This window comes from Pelobates fuscus, chromosome 2 (assembly GCF_036172605.1).
Source record: "Pelobates fuscus isolate aPelFus1 chromosome 2, aPelFus1.pri, whole genome shotgun sequence".
Taxonomy (NCBI): Eukaryota; Metazoa; Chordata; class Amphibia; order Anura; family Pelobatidae; genus Pelobates; species Pelobates fuscus.
This window is the reverse complement of record NC_086318.1, coordinates 92,871,994-92,895,366: the sequence shown is the minus strand read 5'-3', so window position 1 is coordinate 92,895,366 and position 23,373 is coordinate 92,871,994. Positions and strand designations below refer to the sequence as shown.

General features: G+C 39.6%; 1 protein-coding gene across 1 annotated transcript in view; it reads left to right on the top strand.

Moving 5' to 3' along the window:
- CLSTN2 (calsyntenin 2) overlaps positions 1–23,373 on the top strand; it is an 827,610-nt gene that overhangs the window by 631,341 nt on the left and 172,896 nt on the right. Inside the window, exon 7 of the mRNA XM_063442469.1 lies at positions 20,359–20,607. Coding sequence (XP_063298539.1) covers positions 20,359–20,607 — 249 coding nt within the window. The remainder of the gene's footprint in view (positions 1–20,358; positions 20,608–23,373) is intronic.

Genomic DNA, 23,373 nt, shown 5'->3' with positions numbered 1-23,373 from the left:
GAAAAAAGGTATAATGTAAAAGATGAATGAGAAAAAAGTAAGGAGAAGAAAGTATAGAGAAATAAGATGAGAAGTTACACCAGGTAGTGTGAAGATGTAGGTGTCAGGGGAAAGGGAAGTGTACTCTAAGAATCCAGTCCTGTAAAATGGGTGCCCTCCACTTTTCAAAAATGTGTTAAGGAGGCTTTTATCAGACATGGTAGTACAGATCTTCGATACAATTGCACGGGAAGGGGATTAAGGTGAAGCGGGTAGGTTTCTTCACTAAGTGGGAGTAAAGTGTCTGTTAATTATGTTAAACCAACAGCATTGTAGAGTTTTCATAATGCATTTTGATCCTTTTAAGATATATGCTAACACATGCAACAACTATATTTAAGTAAGTCTGAACTCAACCCCAAGTGACACAAGCAGTACAGCTCCATCATGTACCGACAGAAACTGGTATCCCAGATCAGGATGTAGCCTCAAGAAACCCCTCTCTCTCATCAACCACCCATAGTCTCCATGGGATAAGAACAGTTGAGTCCACCCTGCACCAGGGAAATGGCCATCTGCCCCACCTACCTGTAGGCCCTATCCGAAACCCACCACCACCACCACCAGCCATATCAAGGATCCAGGGGAAGTGGCAAAAAAGAACCAGCAAAAGCCCAACAAGGACGCCCCATCATCCCCAATCAGCATTCAGGGTCTTTCCCCATCCTCCCTTTTAAACATGCATGTGGGTAGAATATGGCTGAAAGCCAAGAGAGTTTTAAGGAAACAAGGTTCACCATCTCCTGTATGGATTGATTATGTTTTTGGGTCAATGGCAAGGAGCCTTGAGAGGCAGGGAATCCATACCCAGTCATATAGTGAGCTATTAGAATCCAAGGGTGTATATATCCTTCGACAATCTCCAAATCTTTCAAATTATGTACAGAATGTGTAGAAGCAGCAAGCGTGTCGTGGTGGTTGAAGGTATCCATGTGAAAGTCTGGTTGCCTCTGTAGACATATCGCTGAGAGAAATAAAATAAATCTAAATTGTCCTTGGTGATATGTCCTTTTTTATTTCCTCTCTTTGCTTACAATGTCCTTCTGTTTTCTGCTTTTTTTCTGATTGTAATATAACTATTTACAATCTTCTTGCAGGAGTCAGGACTGTTCTCCTCTCCTGCTTCTATCTGCAGGTGTTCAGCTGATTCTTTAAAAAAAAAAATGCACCTCTAGGACAGATGAATTTCCTACAGGCTACTGATCTAACACTAGGTAGACTTGCTTATGTATAGTATCAGGTATACCTCAGATGGGGAGGTAGGTCTTTAAAAAAACAAAAAAACAATCTAACTAAAGGAGTCAAGTAGACACATCTGTGGGTTGAGCATATCAGGATTTCTACTATTCCTCTGGCAGCATAGGGCAGTCTATCCCTGGTGGGCAGTCTTGGCCAACTATGGAGTGGCGTCTGTGTCTGTGAGGCCTCTGTGGATTGCAATCTTCCTTTAAGAAAAGAGAGGGACTGCCTGATGTCAGCTAATGCAGACCAGAGGGTCTGTTTCACTTCATTACGTTGTGGAAACTCTCTCTCATAGGGAGAGACGCAAAGAGTGCATATCAGTCAGGATGAGCATTGTATTCCACTCTGGGAAGGAGCCTGGCGAGGCTGGCACCCTTTTTTCTGTTTGTTCCTGGGACAACAGGGCTACCAGAGTCCACAGGTAACTGCAGATAGAAGAGGAATGGGGCTCCCCTTGGGTTCTGGGGGTGGAAACCAATGTGCCAGTGCTGCTTTTGGTGCTATTACTGGCTGCAGGGCTCAGAGACAAAGGTTAAGGCAACCATCTTCCACTATCACCAAGCCACACCCTACTACTCTAAACTTTTAACATTTGGTTTATAATGCAATATCATGCAATGAATGCTGTTAAATATATTATCTCAATAGATCAGATCCACTGCCATCAACCTTCATTTTCATTTCACTTAGTTATGGAGTTAAATTAAGTTTATTTGACATGATTTGTCCTTCAACACTATGATGACTCTTGCTAATAAAATCAGTGCTCAGTATGTATTCTTGTATATTATTCTATGATAACTCTTTAAATAATTTACCCAGCTGATAAATCTGTAATTTTACAGATGAGAGTTTGATCCCTTTTAAAACTTGTTCACCACATCTGTTGTACTCCACAATTTCGCAACATTCCAGTAAAGCATGGATTGTCAAAGATTAAAATTAACATCCTTGCTATTACTAGATTAAGCTCCATAAGTGTGTGTGGGTGGAGAGCATCTGGTCCTGAGGATTTCTTAATTTTATTTAACCATGTTTGTTGATAGGTTTTGACAGAATCAAAATATTGTTTAAACCTTTAGGTCTCTTCTAATCCTCTCTATGCAATTGATCTATTCCAGAAAGAGTTGATTGATAGAATGATTTATAGGAAAAAAGATAATTGATGGTTAGGGGATAGTAAAATGTTGATTTTGCCCATAGATCAATTGAGAAGTGTCCAGCAAATGGAAAAAAAGAAAGAGGAGCAGTAAAAAAAATCTATATTTATATATTATATAAAACAATTTATATTGATATTTTATATAAAAAAAATGTATACTTTTTCTCACTTGATCTGTGAACCAATTGGCAGGAAAATACTCTTATCAGTGTACTGCAAAATATATACATAATATTTATATTATTATCTATTGTGTATATTTTGCAGTATAGTAATTGGGTCCCTTTTGGCTCTTCTGATTTATTTAACAGTTTTGTGTTACCAAAATTCTGCCAAGTCAAACCTCCTCTTGGCTGAAATTTGCCAGACTCGAAAATTTTTATTTTTTTTCAAGAAAATGCTTTTGCCAAACCAAATTTTCTCACTGCACACGAGTGCACGTAGAACTAACCATAGCTAATTATTTTTCCTGAACTATGCAGTCATATCAGTTCCTTCTATTATTAGTATCAATGCTTAGGAAAAACAGTAAGTCACGTAGTTGCTATCAGGCATTTTATGGTTTGTGAAATATATCTTATTCTGATTTATGCTTATAATACACATCTACCGCTTTACTATTCTTTCTTCTACCCAATTGTCTCTGTGTTGAAAATTAATTAACTTAACATTACAAAAATCACTCTGAAAAACAAAGATATGAATTAAATGTGAATACATTTCAATAGCCTTAATTATATAAAATCTTATTTTTATTATAATCTGTGCAGGTTTACACTTATTTCCTATGCCACACATGAATTCAAAATGGCGGCTACATTGCAATTGGAAATATACTTAAACTGTATTGACTAAAAATTGCAAATTTTAGAGTCAATTCTAGAACTAAGCTGGAAAAAAAAAAAGTTAAATAATTTCCCAACTACTATTTTGGCCTAAAAATTACAACCATTTAAACACAGAAATTACAAGTATATAACATAGCCATGCTTGCATTTTCCAAAATATATGTGATCACAAAACATAGTTAACTTTTAAAAGCAATATAGTAATTTCATTTAAAACGAAACCTTTTCGTTGCAGTTTATCAATATTTTGTGCACATTATTTGTCTCATGTTTGTCAACAGCATATGGCAAACTGTGTCTATTAATATTCAATACCAGTGTATATGACTCCAATTATAGCATTTTGCTGAATATTTAAATGAACCTATTAATTAGTTATAAGCTATTTATTCTTTATTCAGTCCTTCTGGTTTTGAAAAGAGCTGATCATATTTTGCAGGTAAATTTATATCTGTATTCTATGATAAGAATAGACAGGTTAAATTCTGTTTGAATTTATCAGAACAGACAGGATTTCCATTTAAATTACATTCTATTTCAATTATAGCTTTATTTGTCTGGGAATGTGAGAAAACTAGATTGGAGCAGGCATATTTCCTGTAAAAGTTGGCCTAATCTTATAAATATGTGAACTCTTTTCAACAAGAATATAATTGAGGCTCATAGTAAGGCTATAATCTCTGGAGATATTTAATCATTTACCAATAATTGCATGTTTATATTTTGCGTTAGCTGACCTTGAAACTGACCAGTAACAACACGATTCAACAGTCTCAAATATTTGTGCTTACCGTAATTACAATAAGATAACCATTCTCCATTGTATGTGTTACATCATGTCACATCAGTGTTTCTTAACCATCTTCTAAGGAAATATCAATAGGAACATTGTTTTTGTTGCATAATCATAATATTTCATATGAAATTAGAATTGACAATTAGGAGCTACAATATCCCCAATCAACATTACTACGATTGAGAAAATTTATAAACAGCAATTCTGTTCTATAGTTAAAAGCAATTTTCTTGCAATATAATTGATGCAATATTTCTGCCAATTGCTTCCATTATACAACTCTGCTATCCAGGCTATTTTTAAGTTAGCAACACTTACATACTGTATCACACAAAAGGTAGTACACCCTTCACATTTTTGCAAATATTTGATTATATATTTTCATGGGACAACACTGAAAAAATTACACTCTGCTACAATGTATAGTAGTAAGTGTACAGCCCATGCATTTGCTGTCCCCTGAAAATAACTCAACACACCATTAATGTCTAAACTGTTGGCAACAAATGTGAGTACACCCCTAAGTGGAAATGTCCAAATTGGGCCCAATTAGCCATTTTCCCTCCCTGGTGTCATGTGACTTGTTAGTGTTACAAGATCTCAGGTGTGAATGGGGAGCAGGTGTTTTAAATTTGGTGTTATCGCTCTCACACTCTCTCATACTGGTCACTGGACTTCAACATGGCACCTCGTGGCAAAGAACTCTCTGAGGATCTGAAAAAAAGAATTGTTGCTCTACATAAAGATGGCCTAGGCTATAAGAAGATTGCCAAGACCCTGAAACTGAGCTGCAGCACAGTGAGCAAGACCATACAGCGGTTTCGCAGGACAGGTTCCGCTCAGAACAGGACGCGTCATGGTCGACCAAAGAAGTTGAGTGCACGTGCTCAGCATCATATCCAGAGGTTGTCTTTGGAAAATAGAAGTATACATGCTGCAAGCATTGCTGCAGAGGTTGAAGGGGTGGGGGGTCAGCCTGTCAGTGCTCAGACCATACGCCGCACACTGCATCAAATTGGTCTGCATGGCTGTTGTCCCAGAAGGAAGCCTCTTCTAAAGATGATGCACAAGAAAGCCCGCAAACAGTTTGCTGAAGACAAGCAGACTAAGGACATGGATTACTGGAACCATGTCCTGTGGTCCGATGAGACTAAGATAAACTTGTTTGGTTCAGATGATGTCATGCATGTGTGGCGGCAACCAGGTGAGGAGTACAAAGAGAAGTGTGTCTTGCCTACAGTCAAGCATGGCAACCAGGTGGGAGCGTCATGGTCTGGGCCTGCATAAGTGCTGCCAGCACTGGGGAGTTTTTTGAGAGAACCATGAATGCCAACATGTACTGTGACATACTGATTCCCTCCCTTTGGAAACTGGACTGGAGGGCAGTATACCAACATGATAACAACCCCAAAAGCACCTGCAAGATGACAACTGCCTTGCTTAAAAAGCTGTAGGTAAAGGTGATGGACCGGCCAAGTATGTCTCCAGACCTAAACCCTATTGAGCATCTTTGGGGCATCCTCGAACTCCATGCCCATGAGGGTTAAGGCAGTGCTGGAATATAATGGTGGCCACACAAAATATTGACACCTTTGGTCCAATTTGGACAGTTCCACTTACTGGTGTACTCACTTTTGTTGCCAATGGTTTAGACATTAATGGCTGTATGTTGAGTTATTTTGAGGGGACAGCAAATTTACACTGTTATACAGGCTGTACACTTACTACTTTACATTGTAGCAGAGTGTCATTTCTTCAGTGTTGTCACATGAAAAGATATAATAAAATAAAATAAAATGTGAGGGGTGTACTCACTTTGTGAGATACTGTATCTATCCTAATTTTAATGTTAATGCAAAATTACTAACCAGCAACTAATAGGCTTTTCTTACCTGAAAGATGATGTGGTAATAGGAGCAAATATTGTCGAGTCTGTAGGGTAAAAGTATGCTGAAAGTTGAAACATAATTATATAAACTGAGCAGAAAGAAGGTTGTCATGCTATATTCTATATGGGTGAAATGAGAACCTCAAAGAGAAATCAGTTATTGGTTTTGTCCTTCTTTCATCCTCCGTATAGCTTTCTTTCTCTATTTTATATACATCCAAGGGTAGACTGAGCTTGGCCATGGACTGTGGGACCGACACCAGGAGGGGGCGTGTGGTTGATTGCAGTGTCACCAATTGTGGTGCCTCTCCATGCAATCTGTCCTGCTGTAATGCCAGGATGAATAAACCTGAGACCCTGTGGTTTGCACATCTTCTTTTTTTCAGAGAAAAGGCAGCATTTATTTTGGTGCCTAGGAACACATCTAGTGGATGTCACTCAAACACGCTCTGCATGGAGGCACTGCACATTTCCCATAGAGATGCATTGATTCAATACATCTCTATTATGAGATGCTGACTGGGGAAGCATGCTGTTTTGGTGCACATGCGCAATAGCCTCCCAATGCTTTCATATAGGAATGCATTGGATTGGCTGATATCATCAAAACTGGCCGAGGCAACCGTGGCGAGATTGTCATGTCGTGGGAGAAAAGTTGAGCAAACGTATATTTTCAGAGCGATCTAAGTGGGTCTGAACCCCTAAACAGCTGTTTTGTATTCATGTCACTATAGTGTTCCTTTAAATAAATAAAGCCTCTAACCCACCCCTAAACACACTACACCCCACTATACACGCATTCACCCCACTATATACACACACGCATGCACAACACCCCACTACAAGCATACTAAACCTCCTGTAGACATACCTTCTATACACACAATGCAATCCCCTATACACACACACTATACTCCCTATACAAAGACACTACAGCTAGCTCATCCAAAATTATATTTCCTTACATTTCCTTTTTTTTTTGCATATAAGCACTTTCACATAACTTACTTCAACAACTCTAATATTTATAACTTATCAGGTATAAAGTGTTACACATTAAACACTTAACTATTGTTCATAATAATTATTTAAGTGAATGCCTTTCCTTTAGTTATTAAGAATTACAAAATATTTCCATACACTTACATATATTTTTATGTTGTTAAAACTGTGCAACTAAAGCATGTTAGACGAGCGAGGCAGAGCATTTGTTTAATATGTGGCATAGCTCCCTTTCCTGGAATAAAAAAGAGCTTAGTCAAAGTTGTATGTGCAGTGCGCACATGTAAAACAGGGTCAACAATAACACAGAACAAATGTACTGCCTGATTGACAACTATGAGAGGCAGATTTAGTGCTGCAGTGGATTTCACAAATATTTTCAGTTGTATGAAAGATTCAAAGCTAATTGCTTGGAGCCCATGACCTAATGGAATTGCCTGCTTAGGAGCCTCCAGTTCACTGGTATAAGTAGTGGAAGATGGGAGGATGCCTTGTGTACTCAGTTAAGAAATCAATCCATTCAGAAATGATTTGACTACTTACAATGGGGGGATGCCAGGGCACTCCTGGTACAATGCAGGTCAACATTAATAAATAACTCCCAAGACACTAAACGTATGTCTTGTCATAGTAATAAATGATATATTATTCACAGTGTTTGCTATCAAGTCCTACAACAGCGTCAGTGAATCCCATACTACTCTATCAAACGTGAGGAACATCTGCTAGATGGAGTTACACAATGACAGGGAGCAGGGCCGGACTGGGAAAAAAATTAGGCCCGGGCATTTTTCAATCAGAGCGGCCCCCTAAGAAGGGGGTGGGGCCAGAGAGGGTGTGTTTTGTCATCACTAATGACAATCACGCCCCCTCTCAAAGTGAGCATATTGGTTCAATACACAGAGCCCCGCTGAAGAGCTCTGGCATTAGAAAAAGGCCCTGTATTTGTTCTGCGCAGCGCAAGCAAATTTAATAACATGCTTGCGCTGTGTTTGCTTTTAAATTGTCTCTGGTGTCTCCACAGGTGAGATACCAGAGGACAAAAGGGCCAGGAAAGTGTATGGTGCATGTGGGATTGCATGTGTGTAGAGTGTGGTGTGGTATTGTGTAAATAGGTCAATTTAATTTGTGTTTGTGGTGTAATATGTGTGGCTAGGGGCTGTAGAGAGTGTGTGTATAGGGAGCATAGTGTTATAGGGGATGTAGCGAGTGTGTGCATACGTGCTGTAGTGTGTGTGTATAGGTGACGTAGTGTGTGTAGGGGTTGTAGAGAGGGTGTGTTTAGAGAATGTTGTATGTGTTTGCTGACAAGGAATGTAGTGTGTGTGTGTAGGTGGTGCAGTGTGTGTGTGTCTGGGGGTGCTGTGTGTGTGTGTCTGGGGGTGCTGTGTGTGTGTGTCTGGGGGTGCTGTGTGTGTGTGTGTCTGGGGGTGCTGTGTGTGTGTCTGGGGGTGCTGTGTGTGTGTGTCTGGGGGTGCTGTGTGTGTGTCTGGGGGTGCTGTGTGTGTGTGTCTGGGGGTGCTGTGTGTGTGTGTGTGTGTGTGTGGGGGTGATGTGTGTGTGTGTCTGGGGGTGCTGTGTGTGTGTGTGTGTCTGGGGGTGATGTGTGTGTGTGTCTGGGGGTGCTGTGTGTGTGTGTGTCTGGGGGTGATGTGTGTGTGTGTCTGGGGGTGATGTGTGTGTGTCTGGGGGTGATGTGTGTGTGGCTGGGGGTGATGTGTGTGTGATGGGGCTGTTAGTGTGATTTTTTTTATTTAAATTTAAGTATTTTTTTATTAATAATTTTTTTTAAAAAAGTTATATCCCCCCCCTCCCTTCTTACCTTTATCCTGGGAGGGGGGGAGATCCGTTCTGCCTGTGGGTGGGGTGCAATGCTGCCATCCTTCTTCCCTGGTGGTCCAGTGGTGAGAGTGAACTCTAGCCCCTGCCGGCTAGAGTTCACTCTCGCGAGATCTGAGCGTTGCCGCGGCAACGCTCAGACCTCGCGAGAGGAGCCGGCGGAGCTGCTGGATAGAGCTCCGCCGGTCCTCTCCTCCCTCACACACTCCCCAGCCAGCTGCCTTAACAGTGCCTGTGGGCCGGTGAGGGAGATCTTTGATCTCCCCACCGGCCCATGGAGACACACAGCAGGGCCGGCGCTTGGATAGCGCTGGCCCTGCAGCGGCCGGCCGGGGAGATCCTATGATCTCCCCTGCCGGCCTCGGCCCCACGGCCATCGCGGCCCACCGGGCATTTGCCCGGTATGCCCGATGGCCAGTCCGGGCCTGACAGGGAGCAAGAAGACCAACCAGGAGAGGGTTCCCTTGCTCCCCTTTTTACTCAATCCTCAGAATTAGACCCTGTGCGCTGATGGCACACAATTCTAATTACAAGTATTGATTGATAGGTGGGAGAAGGGACAACATTTCTTAGGGACAACAAGTTCTTAAAATTAAAATCTATGCATTTGCTAGCATTTCTGCTAGTAAAATGCCTATATGGAATTTAATGCTTTATAAAATAAACTTTCCTTTTATGCAGCAGGATGGTACACTCTCAAAAATGGATTTTTTTAAAATTTATTGTAACTGTTTATAAAAAATACTAAACAGCACTCTCCTATTACCAAGGAACAAGAAAAAAAGCATAGTTCACTTTCATTCTTTTTTTTCTTTTCTACAAAATAACTGTTCTAAGCTTATTTAAAAAAATAGAGAAAAGTGTATGCAAACATTAAGAGCTTGTTAAACAGCAACCTCTTTAGAAATATGGCTATTAAAATACAATATTGCTAATTGAATTGCTGAGTTAAAAGAAAATGGCCTGAGAGAAAGAATCACTGCAAAAAATATAATTATTATTTGTAATTATAGATGTACTAACCAATTCAGTCAATGACTTGCAGAATGCAAAAGGCAGATACCAAAAAAAGTAATGATATAATGCGTTATTTACTTACTTACCATCCCCAATGACACAACTGAAATGAATTGAGTGTAGTGTTCATCATTCCATTAACACATAAAACTACATAATGTAAATATGTTAAATACATGTTATAATATAATGTAATATTATATAATGTAAGACTCTAAAACAAGAATGGATCTTCCCTTAGGTTTTCTTGAATTATTTGTAATAAGGAACTAGTTAATAATAGATGTTCGGTGATTTTTGTAGACTTCTTAACCTATGCTAAAGAGGGGCTATGAATGAATATAGTTATTCTTTACCAAAAGTAGCCAATAGATACAAAGAACAGTTGAAAATATTTAGATTTATTCATCATTCTAACACTGTCCCATCTCATATTGACACAGTGCGTCATTCTAACACTCTCCCATCTCATATTGACACAGGGCATCATTCTAACAATGTCCCATCTCATGTTGACACAGTGCGTTATTCTAACACTGTCCCATCTCATGTTGACACAGTGCACATTCTAATACTGTCCCATCTCATATTGAATAAGTGTGTCATTCTAACACTGTCCCATCTTATATTGACACAGGGCATCATTCTAACACTGTCCAATCTCATATTGACACAGGACGTCATTCTAACACTGTCCCATCTCATATTGAATCAGTGTGTCATTCTAACACTGTCCCATCTCATATTGACACAGGGCGTCATTCTAACACTGTCCCATCTCATATTGAATCAGTGCGTCTTTCTAACACTCTCCCATCTCATATTGACACAGGGCGTCTTTCTAACACTCTCCCATCTCATATTGACACAGGGCGTCATTCTAACACTGTCCCATCTTATATTGACACAGGGCGTCATTCTAACACTGTCCCATCTTATATTGACACAGTGCACATTCTAATACTGTCCCATCTCATATTGACACAGTGTGTTATTCTAACACTATCCCATCTCATGTTGACACAGTGCGTCATTTTAACACTATCCTATCTCATGTTGACACAGTGCGTCATTCTAACACTGTCCCATCTCATATTGAATCAGTGCATCATTCTAACACTGTCCCATTTCATATTGACACAGTGCGTCATTCTAACACTGTCCCATCTCATATTGAATCAGTGCATCATTCTAACACTGTCCCATCTGATATTGACACAGTGCGCCATTCTAACACTGTCCCATCTCATGTTGACAAAGTGCGTCATTCTAACACTGTCCCATCTGATATTGACACAGTGCGTCATTCTAATACTGTCCCATCTAATATTGACATAGTGCATCAATCTAACACTATCCCATCTCATGTTGACACAGTGCATCATTCTAACACTGTCCCATCTCATATTGACACAGTGCGTCATTCTAACACTATCCTATCTCATGTTGACACAGTGCGTTATTCTAACACTGTCCCATCTCATATTGACACAGTGCACATTCTAATACTGTCCCATCTCTTATTGACACAGTGCGTCATTCTAACACTATCCCATCTCATGTTGACACAGTGCATTATTCTAACACTGTCCCATTTCATGTTGACACAGTGCACATTCTAATACTGTCCCATCTCATATTGACACAGTGTGTTATTCTAACACTGTCTCATCTCATATTGACACAGTACGTCATTTTAACACTATCCTATCTCATGTTGACACAGTGCGTCATTCTAACACTGTCCCATCTCATATTGAATCAGTGTGTCATTCTAACTGTAGCGTTACTCACCTTTCCCAGGGGCCGGCCGCGGTCCTCTCTTCAAGCCGCGTGCGGTCCTGCGGCTGCACGAGCCGCGCGTGGCTCATCCGACGCTTCAGACTGGAAGGCGGGCAGTGACCGCGAGATGCGGTCACATGTCCCGCCTGAATCTAAGAGCGCGCCACGAGTCTCGGGCGCGCTCTTAAAGAGACAGTGGGAGCCTAAATTGCCAAAAGGCTCCCATTGGCCCCTGTCATCCCACACACCCCATACACTTACCTTTTGGGGGTGTGGAAATGACAGGAGCCAATCACATTAGTTTTGAACCTATTTATACTTACCCTTTTCCCTTAGTTCCTTGCCCTATCATGGTTTCTGCTACAGTTCCCTTTAGCGCTTGTTGTGTTCAGTTGTGTTCCTCCGTATTTGACCTTGGCTTTGTATTCTGACTTCGTTTTCGCTTTATCCTTGTCTGTTCTGTTTGCCGGCTTGCTGTTTCCTGTGTACCAGACCCCGGCTTGTCCTCGTTTACGCTGTCTCTTTGTGCCCTTGACCTCGGATTGTTCCTGACTCTGTACTTCTCCTATATACGTCGAGTCCGGCCATTCTAAGGTCCGGTAGACAGATCTCTCCTCTGTTCTGCCTTCTGTTTAGCTGGATCCTGCGTGTACGGGTATATTCTCGTTACACTAACACTGTCCCATCTTATATTGACACAGGGCGTCATTCTAACACTGTCCCGTCTCATATTGACACAGGGCGTCATTCTAACACTGTCCCATCTGATATTGATACAGTGCGTAAGTCTAACACTGTCCCATCTCATATTGACACAGTGCGTTATTCTAACATTGTCCCATCTCATATTGATACAGTGCGTCATTCTAATACTGTCCCATCTCATATTGACACAGTGCGTCATGCTACCAAGGAGCTTGTCCATGCTCTAGTAATCTCATATTGACATAGAGCATCATTCTAACACTGTCCCATCTCATATTGACGGCACTCTAACACTGTCCCATCTCATACTGACACAGTGCTTCATTTTAACACTGTCCCATCTCATATTGACAAAGTGAGCTAATCTAACTTTGTCCCATCTCATATTGATACAGTGCGTCATTCTAACACTGTCCCATTTCATATTGATACTGTGCCTCATTCTTACACTGTCCCATCAAATATTGACACAGTGCGTCATTCTAATACTGTCCCATCTCATATTGACACAGTGCGTCATGCTACCAAGGAGCTTGTCCATGCTCTAGTAATTTCCCACATGGATTACTGTAACCCTCTCCTGATTGGTCTCCCCAAAAGCCGTATTGCCCCGCTACAGTCTGTAATGAATGCTGCAGCTAGACTGATTTTCCTCTCTAGTCAGTTCTCTCACACCTCACCCCTCTGCCAGTCCTTACATTGGCTCCCTGTATCCTATAGGAGTCAATTCAAAGTGCTAACCCATACATTTAAAGCACTGAACAATTCTAGCCCCTCCTATATCTCTTCACTGATCATAGGTATGCCCCTCCTTGTTCCCTCCGCTCTGCCCGTGACCACCTCCTGACCGCTGCTCGCACCCGTACGGCCAACTCGCACTTGCAGGACCTCTCACGGGCGGCTCCTTTTCTATGGAATAGCCTGCCTACTGCCATCAGACTCTCCCCTAGTCTTCAATCATTTAAGAAGGGCCTTAAAACCCATCTCTTCAGGAAAGTGTATGGCCTCCCAGAGTAACCTCTACCTTACATACCTGTCTCTTGCTCTCTCCTATAGGGCAGTGCTTTACTCTCTCCTCAAGCTCTGCTTCACTCCCACCCTATTTGATATGTCCTGTCCTAACGTGTCTTATACCCCACCTCCTACAGACTGTAAGCTCATTTGAGCAGGGTCCTCTTTAACCTATTGTTCCTGTGAGTTTTCTTGTAATTGTCTTATTTATAGCTACATACCCCCCCCCCCTCATAATATTGTAAAGTGCTACGGAATCTGTTGGCGCTATATAAATAGCAATAATAATAATAATAACACTGTCCCATCTCAAATTGAATCAGTGTGTCATTCTAACACTGTCCCATCTCATATTGAAACGGTGCGTTATTCTAACTTTGTCCCATCTCATATTGACACAGTGCTTCATTCTAACTCTGTCCCATCTCATATTGACACAGTGCGTCATTCTAATACTGTCCCATCTCATATTGACACAGTGCGTCATTCTAACACTGTCCCATCTCATATTGAATCAGTGCATCATTCTAACACTGTCCCATCTGATATTGACACAGGGCGTCATTCTAACACTGTCCCATCTCATATTGACACTGGGCGTCATACTAACACTGTCCCATCTCATGTTGACAGAGTGCGTTATTCTAACACTGTCCCATCTCATATTGACACAGTGCGTCATTCTAATACTGTCCCATCTCATATTGACACAGTGCGTCAATCTAACACTGTCCCATCTCATATTGAATCAGTGCGTCATTCAAACACTCTCCCATTTGATATTGACACAGTGCGTCATTTAAACACTGTCCCATCTCATATTGACACAGTGGTCATTCTAACACTGTCACATCTCATATTGACACATATTGACGTCACTCTAACACTGTCCCATCTCATACTGACACAGTCCTTCATTCTAATACTGTCCCATCTTATATTGAGACAGTGCATCATTCTAACACCGTCCTATCTCACTTTGACACAGTGCGTTATTCTAATACTGCCCCATTTCATATTGACACAGTGCGTCATTCTAACACTGTCCCATCTCATATTGAATCACTGCGTCAATCTAACACTGTCCATCTGATATTGAAACAGTGAGTCATTCTAACACTGTCCCATCTCATATTGACACAGTGAACATTCTAATACTGTCCCATCTCATATTGAGACAGTGTGTCATTCTAACACTATCCAATCTCATGTTGACACAGTGCGTTATTCTAATACTGTCCCATCTCATATTGAGACAGTGCGTCATTCTAACACTATCCTATCTCATGTTGACAGTGCATTTTGAATCAGTGCATCATTCTAACACTGCCCCATTTGATATTGACACAGTGCATCATTTAAACACTGTCCCATCTCATATTGACACAGTGCTTCATTCTAACACTGTCCCATCTCATATTGACACATATTGACATCACTCTAACACTGTCCCATCTCATACTGACACAGTGCTTCATTCTAATACTGTCCCATCTTATATTGAGACAGTAAATCATTCTAACACCGTCCTATCTCATATTGACACAGTGCATTATTCTAATACTGTCCTATTTACTATTGACACAGTGCATCATTCTAACACTGTCCCATCTCATATTCAATCAGTGCGTCATTCTAACACTGTCCCATCTGTTATTGACACAGTGAGTCATTCTAACACTGTCCCATCTGTTATTGACACAGTGAGTCATTCTAACACTGTCCCATCTCATGTTGACATAGTGCATCATTCCAATACTGTCCCATCTCATATTGACACAGTGCGCATTCTAATACTGTCCCATCTCATAATGAGACAGTGCGTCATTCTAACACTGTCCCATCTCATATTTAATCAGTGCGTCATTCTAACACTGTCCCATCTCATATTTAATCAGTGCGTCATTCTAACACTGTCCCATCTGATATTGACACGGTGTGTCATTCTAACACTGTCCCATCTCATATTGACACAGGGCGTCATTCTAACACTGTCCCTTCTCATGATGACACAGTGCGTTATTCTAACACTGTCCAATCTCATATTGAATCAGTGCGTCATTCTAACACTGTCCCATTTGATAGTGACACAGTGCGTCATTTAAACACTGTCCCATCTCATATTGACACAGTGCTTCATTCTAACACTGTCCCATCTCATATTGACACATATTGACGTCACTCTAACACTGTCCCATCTCATACTGACACAGTCCTTCATTCTAATACTGTCCCAACTTATATTGAGACAGTCCATCATTCTAACACCGTCCTATCTCACATTGACACAGTGGGTTATTCTAATACTGTCCCATTTCATATTGACACAGTGCGTTATTCTAACACTGTCCCATCTCATATTGAATCAGTGCATCATTCTAACACTGTCCCATCTGATATTGACACAGTGTGCCATTCTAACACTGTCCCATCTCATGTTGACAAAGTGCGTCATTCTAACACTGTCCCATCTGATATTGACACAGTGCGTCTATCTAACACTATCCCATCTCATGTTGACACAGTGCGTCATTCTAACACTGTCCCATCCCATATTGACACAGTGCGTCATTCTAACACTATCCTATCTCATGTTGACACAGTGCGTTATTCTAACACTGTCCCATCTCATATTGACACAGTGCACATTCTAATACTGTCCCATCTCTTATTGACACAGTGCGTCATTCTAACACTATCCCATCTCATGTTGACACAGTGCATTATTCTAACACTGTCCCATTTCATGTTGACACAGTGCACATTCTAATACTGTCCCATCTTATATTGACACAGTGTGTTATTCTAACACTATCCCATCTCATGTTGACACAGTGCGTCATTTTAACACTATCCTATCTCATGTTGACACAGTGCGTCATTCTAACACTGTCCCATCTCATATTGAATCAGTGCGTCATTCTAACACTGTCCCATTTCATATTGACACAGTGCGTCATTCTAACACTGTCCCATCTCATATTGAACCAGTGCATCATTCTAACACTGTCCCATCTGATATTGACACAGTGCGCCATTCTAACACTGTCCCATCTCATGTTGACAAAGTGCGTCATTCTAACACTGTCCCATCTGATATTGACACAGTGCGTCATTCTAACACTGTCCCATCTAATATTGACACAGTGCATCAATCTAACACTATCCCATCTCATGTTGACACAGTGCGTCATTCTAACACTGTCCCATCTCATATTGACACATTGCACATTCTAATACTGTCCCATCTCTTATTGACACAGTGCGTCATTCTAACACTGTCCCATCTAATATTGACACAGTGCATCAATCTAACACTATCCCATCTCATGTTGACACAGTGCGTCATTCTAACACTGTCCCATCTCATATTGACACAGTGCACATTCTAATACTGTCCCATCTCTTATTGACACAGTGCGTCATTCTAACACTATCCCATCTCATGTTGACACAGTGCATTATTCTAACACTGTCCCATTTCATGTTGACACAGTGCACATTCTAATACTGTCCCATCTCATGTTGACAAAGTGCGTCATTCTAACACTGTCCCATCTGATATTGACACAGTGCGTCTATCTAACACTATCCCATCTCATGTTGACACAGTGCGTCATTCTAACACTGTCCCATCCCATATTGACACAGTGCGTCATTCTAACACTATCCTATCTCATGTTGACACAGTGCGTTATTCTAACACTGTCCCATCTCATATTGACACAGTGCACATTCTAATACTGTCCCATCTCTTATTGACACAGTGCGTCATTCTAACACTATCCCATCTCATGTTGACACAGTGCATTATTCTAACACTGTCCCATTTCATGTTGACACAGTGCACATTCTAATACTGTCCCATCTTATATTGACACAGTGTGTTATTCTAACACTATCCCATCTCATGTTGACACAGTGCGTCATTTTAACACTATCCTATCTCATGTTGACACAGTGCGTCATTCTAACACTGTCCCATCTCATATTGAATCAGTGCGTCATTCTAACACTGTCCCATTTCATATTGACACAGTGCGTCATTCTAACACTGTCCCATCTCATATTGAATCAGTGCATCATTCTAACACTGTCCCATCTGATATTGACACAGTGCGCCATTCTAACACTGTCCCATCTCATGTTGACAAAGTGCGTCATTCTAACACTGTCCCATCTGATATTGACACAGTGCGTCATTCTAACACTGTCCCATCTAATATTGACACAGTGCATCAATCTAACACTATCCCATCTCATGTTGACACAGTGCGTCATTCTAACACTGTCCCATCTCATATTGACACATTGCACATTCTAATACTGTCCCATCTCTTATTGACACAGTGCGTCATTCTAACACTGTCCCATCTAATATTGACACAGTGCATCAATCTAACACTATCCCATCTCATGTTGACACAGTGCGTCATTCTAACACTGTCCCATCTCATATTGACACAGTGCACATTCTAATACTGTCCCATCTCTTATTGACACAGTGCGTCATTCTAACACTATCCCATCTCATGTTGACACAGTGCATTATTCTAACACTGTCCCATTTCATGTTGACACAGTGCACATTCTAATACTCTCCCATCTCATATTGACACAGTGTGTTATTCTAACACTGTCTCATCTCATATTGACACAGTGCGTCATTTTAACACTATCCTATCTCATGTTGACACAGTGCGTCATTCTAACACTGTCCCATCTCATATTGAATCAGTGCGTCATTCTAACACTGTCCCATTTGATATTGACACAGTACGTCATTTAAACACTGTCCCATCTCATATTGACACAGTGCTTCATTCTAACACTGTCCCATCTCATATTGACACATATTGACGTTACTCTAACACTGTCCCATCTCATATTGAATCAATGCGTCATTCTAACACTGTCCCATTTGATATTGACACAGTGCGTCATTTAAACACTGTCCCATCTCATGTTGACACAGTGCGTCATTCTAACACTGTCCCATCTCATATTGAATCAGTGCGTCATTCTAACACTGTCCCATCTGTTATTGACACAGTGAGTCATTCTAACACTGTCCCATCTCATGTTGACACCGTGCACATTCTAATACTGTCCCATCTCATATTGACACAGTACGCATTCTAATACTGTCCCATCTCATATTGACACAGTGCGCATTCTAATACTGTCCCATCTTATATTGAGACAGTGCGTCATTCTAACACTGTCCCATCTCATATTGACACAGTGCGTCATTCTAACACTATCCTATCTCATGTTGACACCGTGCATTATTCTAACACTGTCCCATCTCATATTGACAGAGTGCACATTCTAACACTATCCCATCTCATGTTGACACGGTGTGTTATTCTAACACTGTCCCATCTCATGTTGACACAGTGCGTTATTCTTACACTATCCCATCTCATATTGACACAGTGCGTCATTCTAACACTATCCCATCTCATGTTGACACAGTGCGTTATTTTAACACTATCCTATCTCATATTGACACAGTGCATCATTCTAACACTGTCCCATCTCATATTGACACAGTGCACATTCTAACACTGTCCCATCTCATATTGAGACAGTGTGTCATTCTAACACTATCCCATCTCGTGTTGACACAGTGCGTTATTCTAACACTGTCCCATCTCATATTGACACAGTGCGCCATTCTAACACTGTCCCATCTCATATTGACACAGTGCGTTATTCTAACACTGTCCCATCTCATATTTCCTCTTGATGCAGCGGTTCATTCTGGCATATATTTTTTGGTGCAGAAGGCTGCTTTTCCACATACTTTTATACTAATACGTCCTTGCATTTTCAAGGGACAGCCTTGCCAATGTCATTTCAGTGTCACCCCACATGTACTTTTTGGTGTCATCAAAGTGACATTGACCATATCATTTTAAGTCCTCCTATATATTCTCGCTGTTCTAATTTACCTGTCCATTGTTGTGGTTACCAGTGAGTGTGTTGTTTTTACTTCTGGTACCCTTTGACCTTGGCTTTCCTTTTTGTTAATCTTTTTTCTGTACTCCAAGACTTCAGTCAGTTTCTGACTTCGCCTCACCTGCTTGCTCATATATTTTTGACCTCCTTTGTTTATCGCTAAACCCATCTACCATATTGACCAGTAATACGTTCCTATCCTGTTTTCCTCTTTTGGAGATCTGCTACAGTGTCCTATTCTCTCTGTGTTAGGAATTTTGAATCTTGACACAAATCAACCATAATTGGTCATTGACTGGTAAATACATGGATTAACCAACATTATTGTGACATGTTTTAGTCATACCAGCATATAGTACAAATGAGGAGCATATTCTGCATTGCTCTTTATAGTCAGTGGATCTTTAGCTACACTTGTCTATGACCCCTTCTAGTCTTAAGTTAGAAAGGTTCCCTGTGAATAATGGAATCTTAAGTTCAATAATAACAGAGAGTCATCAGTTCTATATAACACATTGCTCAAGATATAGTACAGAGTTTTGCAACAACATGGCAATATTTTAACAATCAAGTCCCAATAAATATTAAACATAATAGGTTGATGTGAGCTGCAAGAACCTTTTATATTCCATATTTCATAAGGAAATGAATGCTTCATCAGATTGCATATAGTTAAAGATAAGTCATTCTTATTAGTTAAATGACTGATACAACCATTGGAAAGATCAGACATGGCTTAGGATAGCACTATGGAAATGACATAGTTACATAATTACATAGTAATCTAGGTTGAAAAAAGACTAAAGTCAATTAAGTTTAACCTTTGAAATCTAGGGTTAGAAAACACAATATAGACTCTATGAAAAGATTGAATTCAATCAATAGAGAATTCAAATCTGAATACATGATGTCAACATTATTATTAGGAATTTCAATATCTTTAATATGTTTACATAGCAAACACATTTATAATTAGTTTCCCATTATTTTGTGCTTTCAACTCTCTATTTATCACTTTACATTTATCGTAAACATGATCACTAACATTCCAATGTATTATTAGGTGCCTCTTCTGGAGCAATTGACTTGTTACCCTCTCCCAGTGCTGCCACAAATTGGACAGCAGGTTTGCCTGTGGACAACAGTGGAATAATCTTTAAGTTTGATGGCAAGCAAGGAGTGAAGATCCCAGATGCGATTGTACCAAAGAACCTCACCGATCAGTTTACTATCACTTTGTGGATGAAACATGGTCCCAGCCCTGGACTGAGAGCTGAGAAGGAAACCATCCTATGCAATTCTGATAAAACAGGTAACACAACAAGGAATGTCTTTTCTTGGATTTGGATTTAGATTTTATTAATGGACATGTATATTGAATACAAAAGAATGCAGACCTTTTCTTTGGTACAGAATATCTAGGAGGAGACAATTAATTAAATATTTGTTTTATCTATTAGTAGTTTATGCTTAAATTGTCATCTGTTTCTGCACCATAATTCTAATACTTACAAATTTTAGAGAATGTAGTCAAAAGACAGCTGTAGGGATTTATTGAATTGTATAAATCACACCTTAAATTAAAAGAGCTGAATAGTTTTTTTTGTTTTTTTTAAATGTGAAAACAATCCCACATTTATCATTACCTAGATCTCTCTGGATTTGCAAATAATGCTTCCTGGTAACCTTTTATCTTTGAACTTATAAATGCTTGCTCCTACACAAAACATAAATAATTATTCTAGCATATCAAGTAAAGACAATAATGCAGATTTGACAATGTATTTGTTTATCAGCCGTTTCTAATACATTCATATCTTACAAGATGGTCAAATACTCTTTAGGTGCAGTAGTAATTGAAGTTGTAATTGGGCTTTCTTTATGGCACATGGTGGTAGGTATGCAAAATGCTTGTTATGCTTGTAATTATATTTTTATATAACAAAATGCTATATTTGGCAAAATAGGTAGAAATATAATTCATCTTGCTAGATTTTGGAGGTTCTATGTCTCGTCTTTAGCGATATATATTTTGCATGCATGCGCAGTTGAAAAGAAGCAGTTTTATAGCTGTATGATTTTTTTATTCCATTTTGCCTAGCAGGCGTACCAAGGAATATACAAATCACAGCAAAATGTTCATTCTCTTTACTTTGTTTGCCATATAACCTAATTCCATTGTGCACATCTTACAACGCAACAACATGTCACACAGTGCATAGCATTAGCCTTACATTGTCTCTTTGAGCAAAATCCACTCATTTTTCATGGAAAAGTCATGAAAAAACGTCTGTTCAGATTTTACTGCTCATAAATATCATTCTACATAATGTATTTTTACTGAGTAAATTGCTAACAAGCATAAATAGCATTTAAACTCTGTACTACATTCACACAGCTATTAAACGTGCAAAATGCAGTTCGAAACAGGGATCCATGTTTAAATAATTGAAGACACCTTTGTTCATAGTGTTGTGAACTGATGGTGTACAGCAATCTCCTGAGACCCAGATTGGGCTAGTGCGCAGCCACAACTTTGGCTCTCTTCCTAACCGGAGAGAGTAGAGGAGAGATGTCCATCAATGTTGTGTGGGGGGCAGCGAAACAAAATTATCCCTTGTTAAATTTGCTGCAGTTATAAAGCACTCTGGGCAGATAAACAGGGGCCAGGATAGTCCTTGTTCCATACCTTTGCAACAATGCATAGTTGTTATGGCGTTTAGAGTAACCGTATAACTAGTTTTAAAATTCTCATTATATTTAAACAGAATAAAAAAATCAAATACTGAAACCACACTTATTGTTTTTGTTTGTATAATTTAATAGAATAAAATTATATATATATGAAAGGCAGTGCAAAGTATTAGATCTTTAATTTATTCAAAATAAAAAGTGTTACATAAAATATTCAAATTACTCCGAGGCATTCAAAACCTTGACACATTAATAATTTTTATTCACAGTCTTCAATCAACCAAAACAATGGTAAATAGATAATTCGTTAAAAGCAGTGCAAAAATTGTATCTGCAGAGTATAGTTGAAAGTAAGGAAAAGCAAGGATGAAATTAGTGGAATATTTTAACACAAGTATGAAAAGGAACAGAAAGTGTCTTCTTAACTTAAAATACATGTTTATTGAGAAAATCATGGAATATAGAATAAAGAAAAATCTAGACCGTATTTTTTTTTATTACTGAACATCTTTCAAAATACAATTTTGATATTCGAAAATATACCGTGCCTCGTATTAAATATTAATATTTGCATCAAGAAAGCCTAGTGACAGTCTACTGTAGAGTTCTATAGAATATCTAAATTTAAGAGAGAGATTGTATTGTATTCTTAAGATCCTAATGACAATTTTCACAGTTTCTGATGCTCGTCGAGCAGAATATACCAAGATGGAATTGCTTTGGCAGCAAATTACATTGTAATGCGGTGAATAAGTAAACCACGTTTTTCATCCACTGCCTGCATAATATTCTTTGTCTGCTTCAATGAGCTGTGTATGGACTATGGGGGGTTTGGGTTGAGATTTGTATTGGTAGTATAAGAACTCGTACAAAAGAATAGAATTGCAGAATCTAATTGCACTGCCATTTTGTGTCTGCGATTTTGTGTCTATCAGTTATTTTTCTAGTTCATATAACATATTTTGTATAGCTCAGCAGTTAATATTTTGTAATTAACAACACGTCTTCTGTGACCAAACTAACAGGGAACGTGTGATTATTTTCACATAATTGTAGCTAAGTTTGCACTTTATCATATGCACTCTTGAATTGTTCGCTTAAGGGACACTCTAAGCACCAAAACCCACTACATCTATATTGTCTCCTTTCTTATCCAATTTTAAACATTGCTGTTTCTGAGAACAGCAGTTACTATTTGACTGAAAATAGGCCTTCGGTATACTTCCTCCTTCATATCCTCCAACAGGTCTGCAGTTTTATCATCACACCATGATGATGCTGAATGTGGCTAATCAAAGCACTGAATATGAGCATTCTCTATACTAATGATTGGGATGGTTGTTTAGGGCTATTTCATCACATGTGCTGCTAGTCTTCACCATGA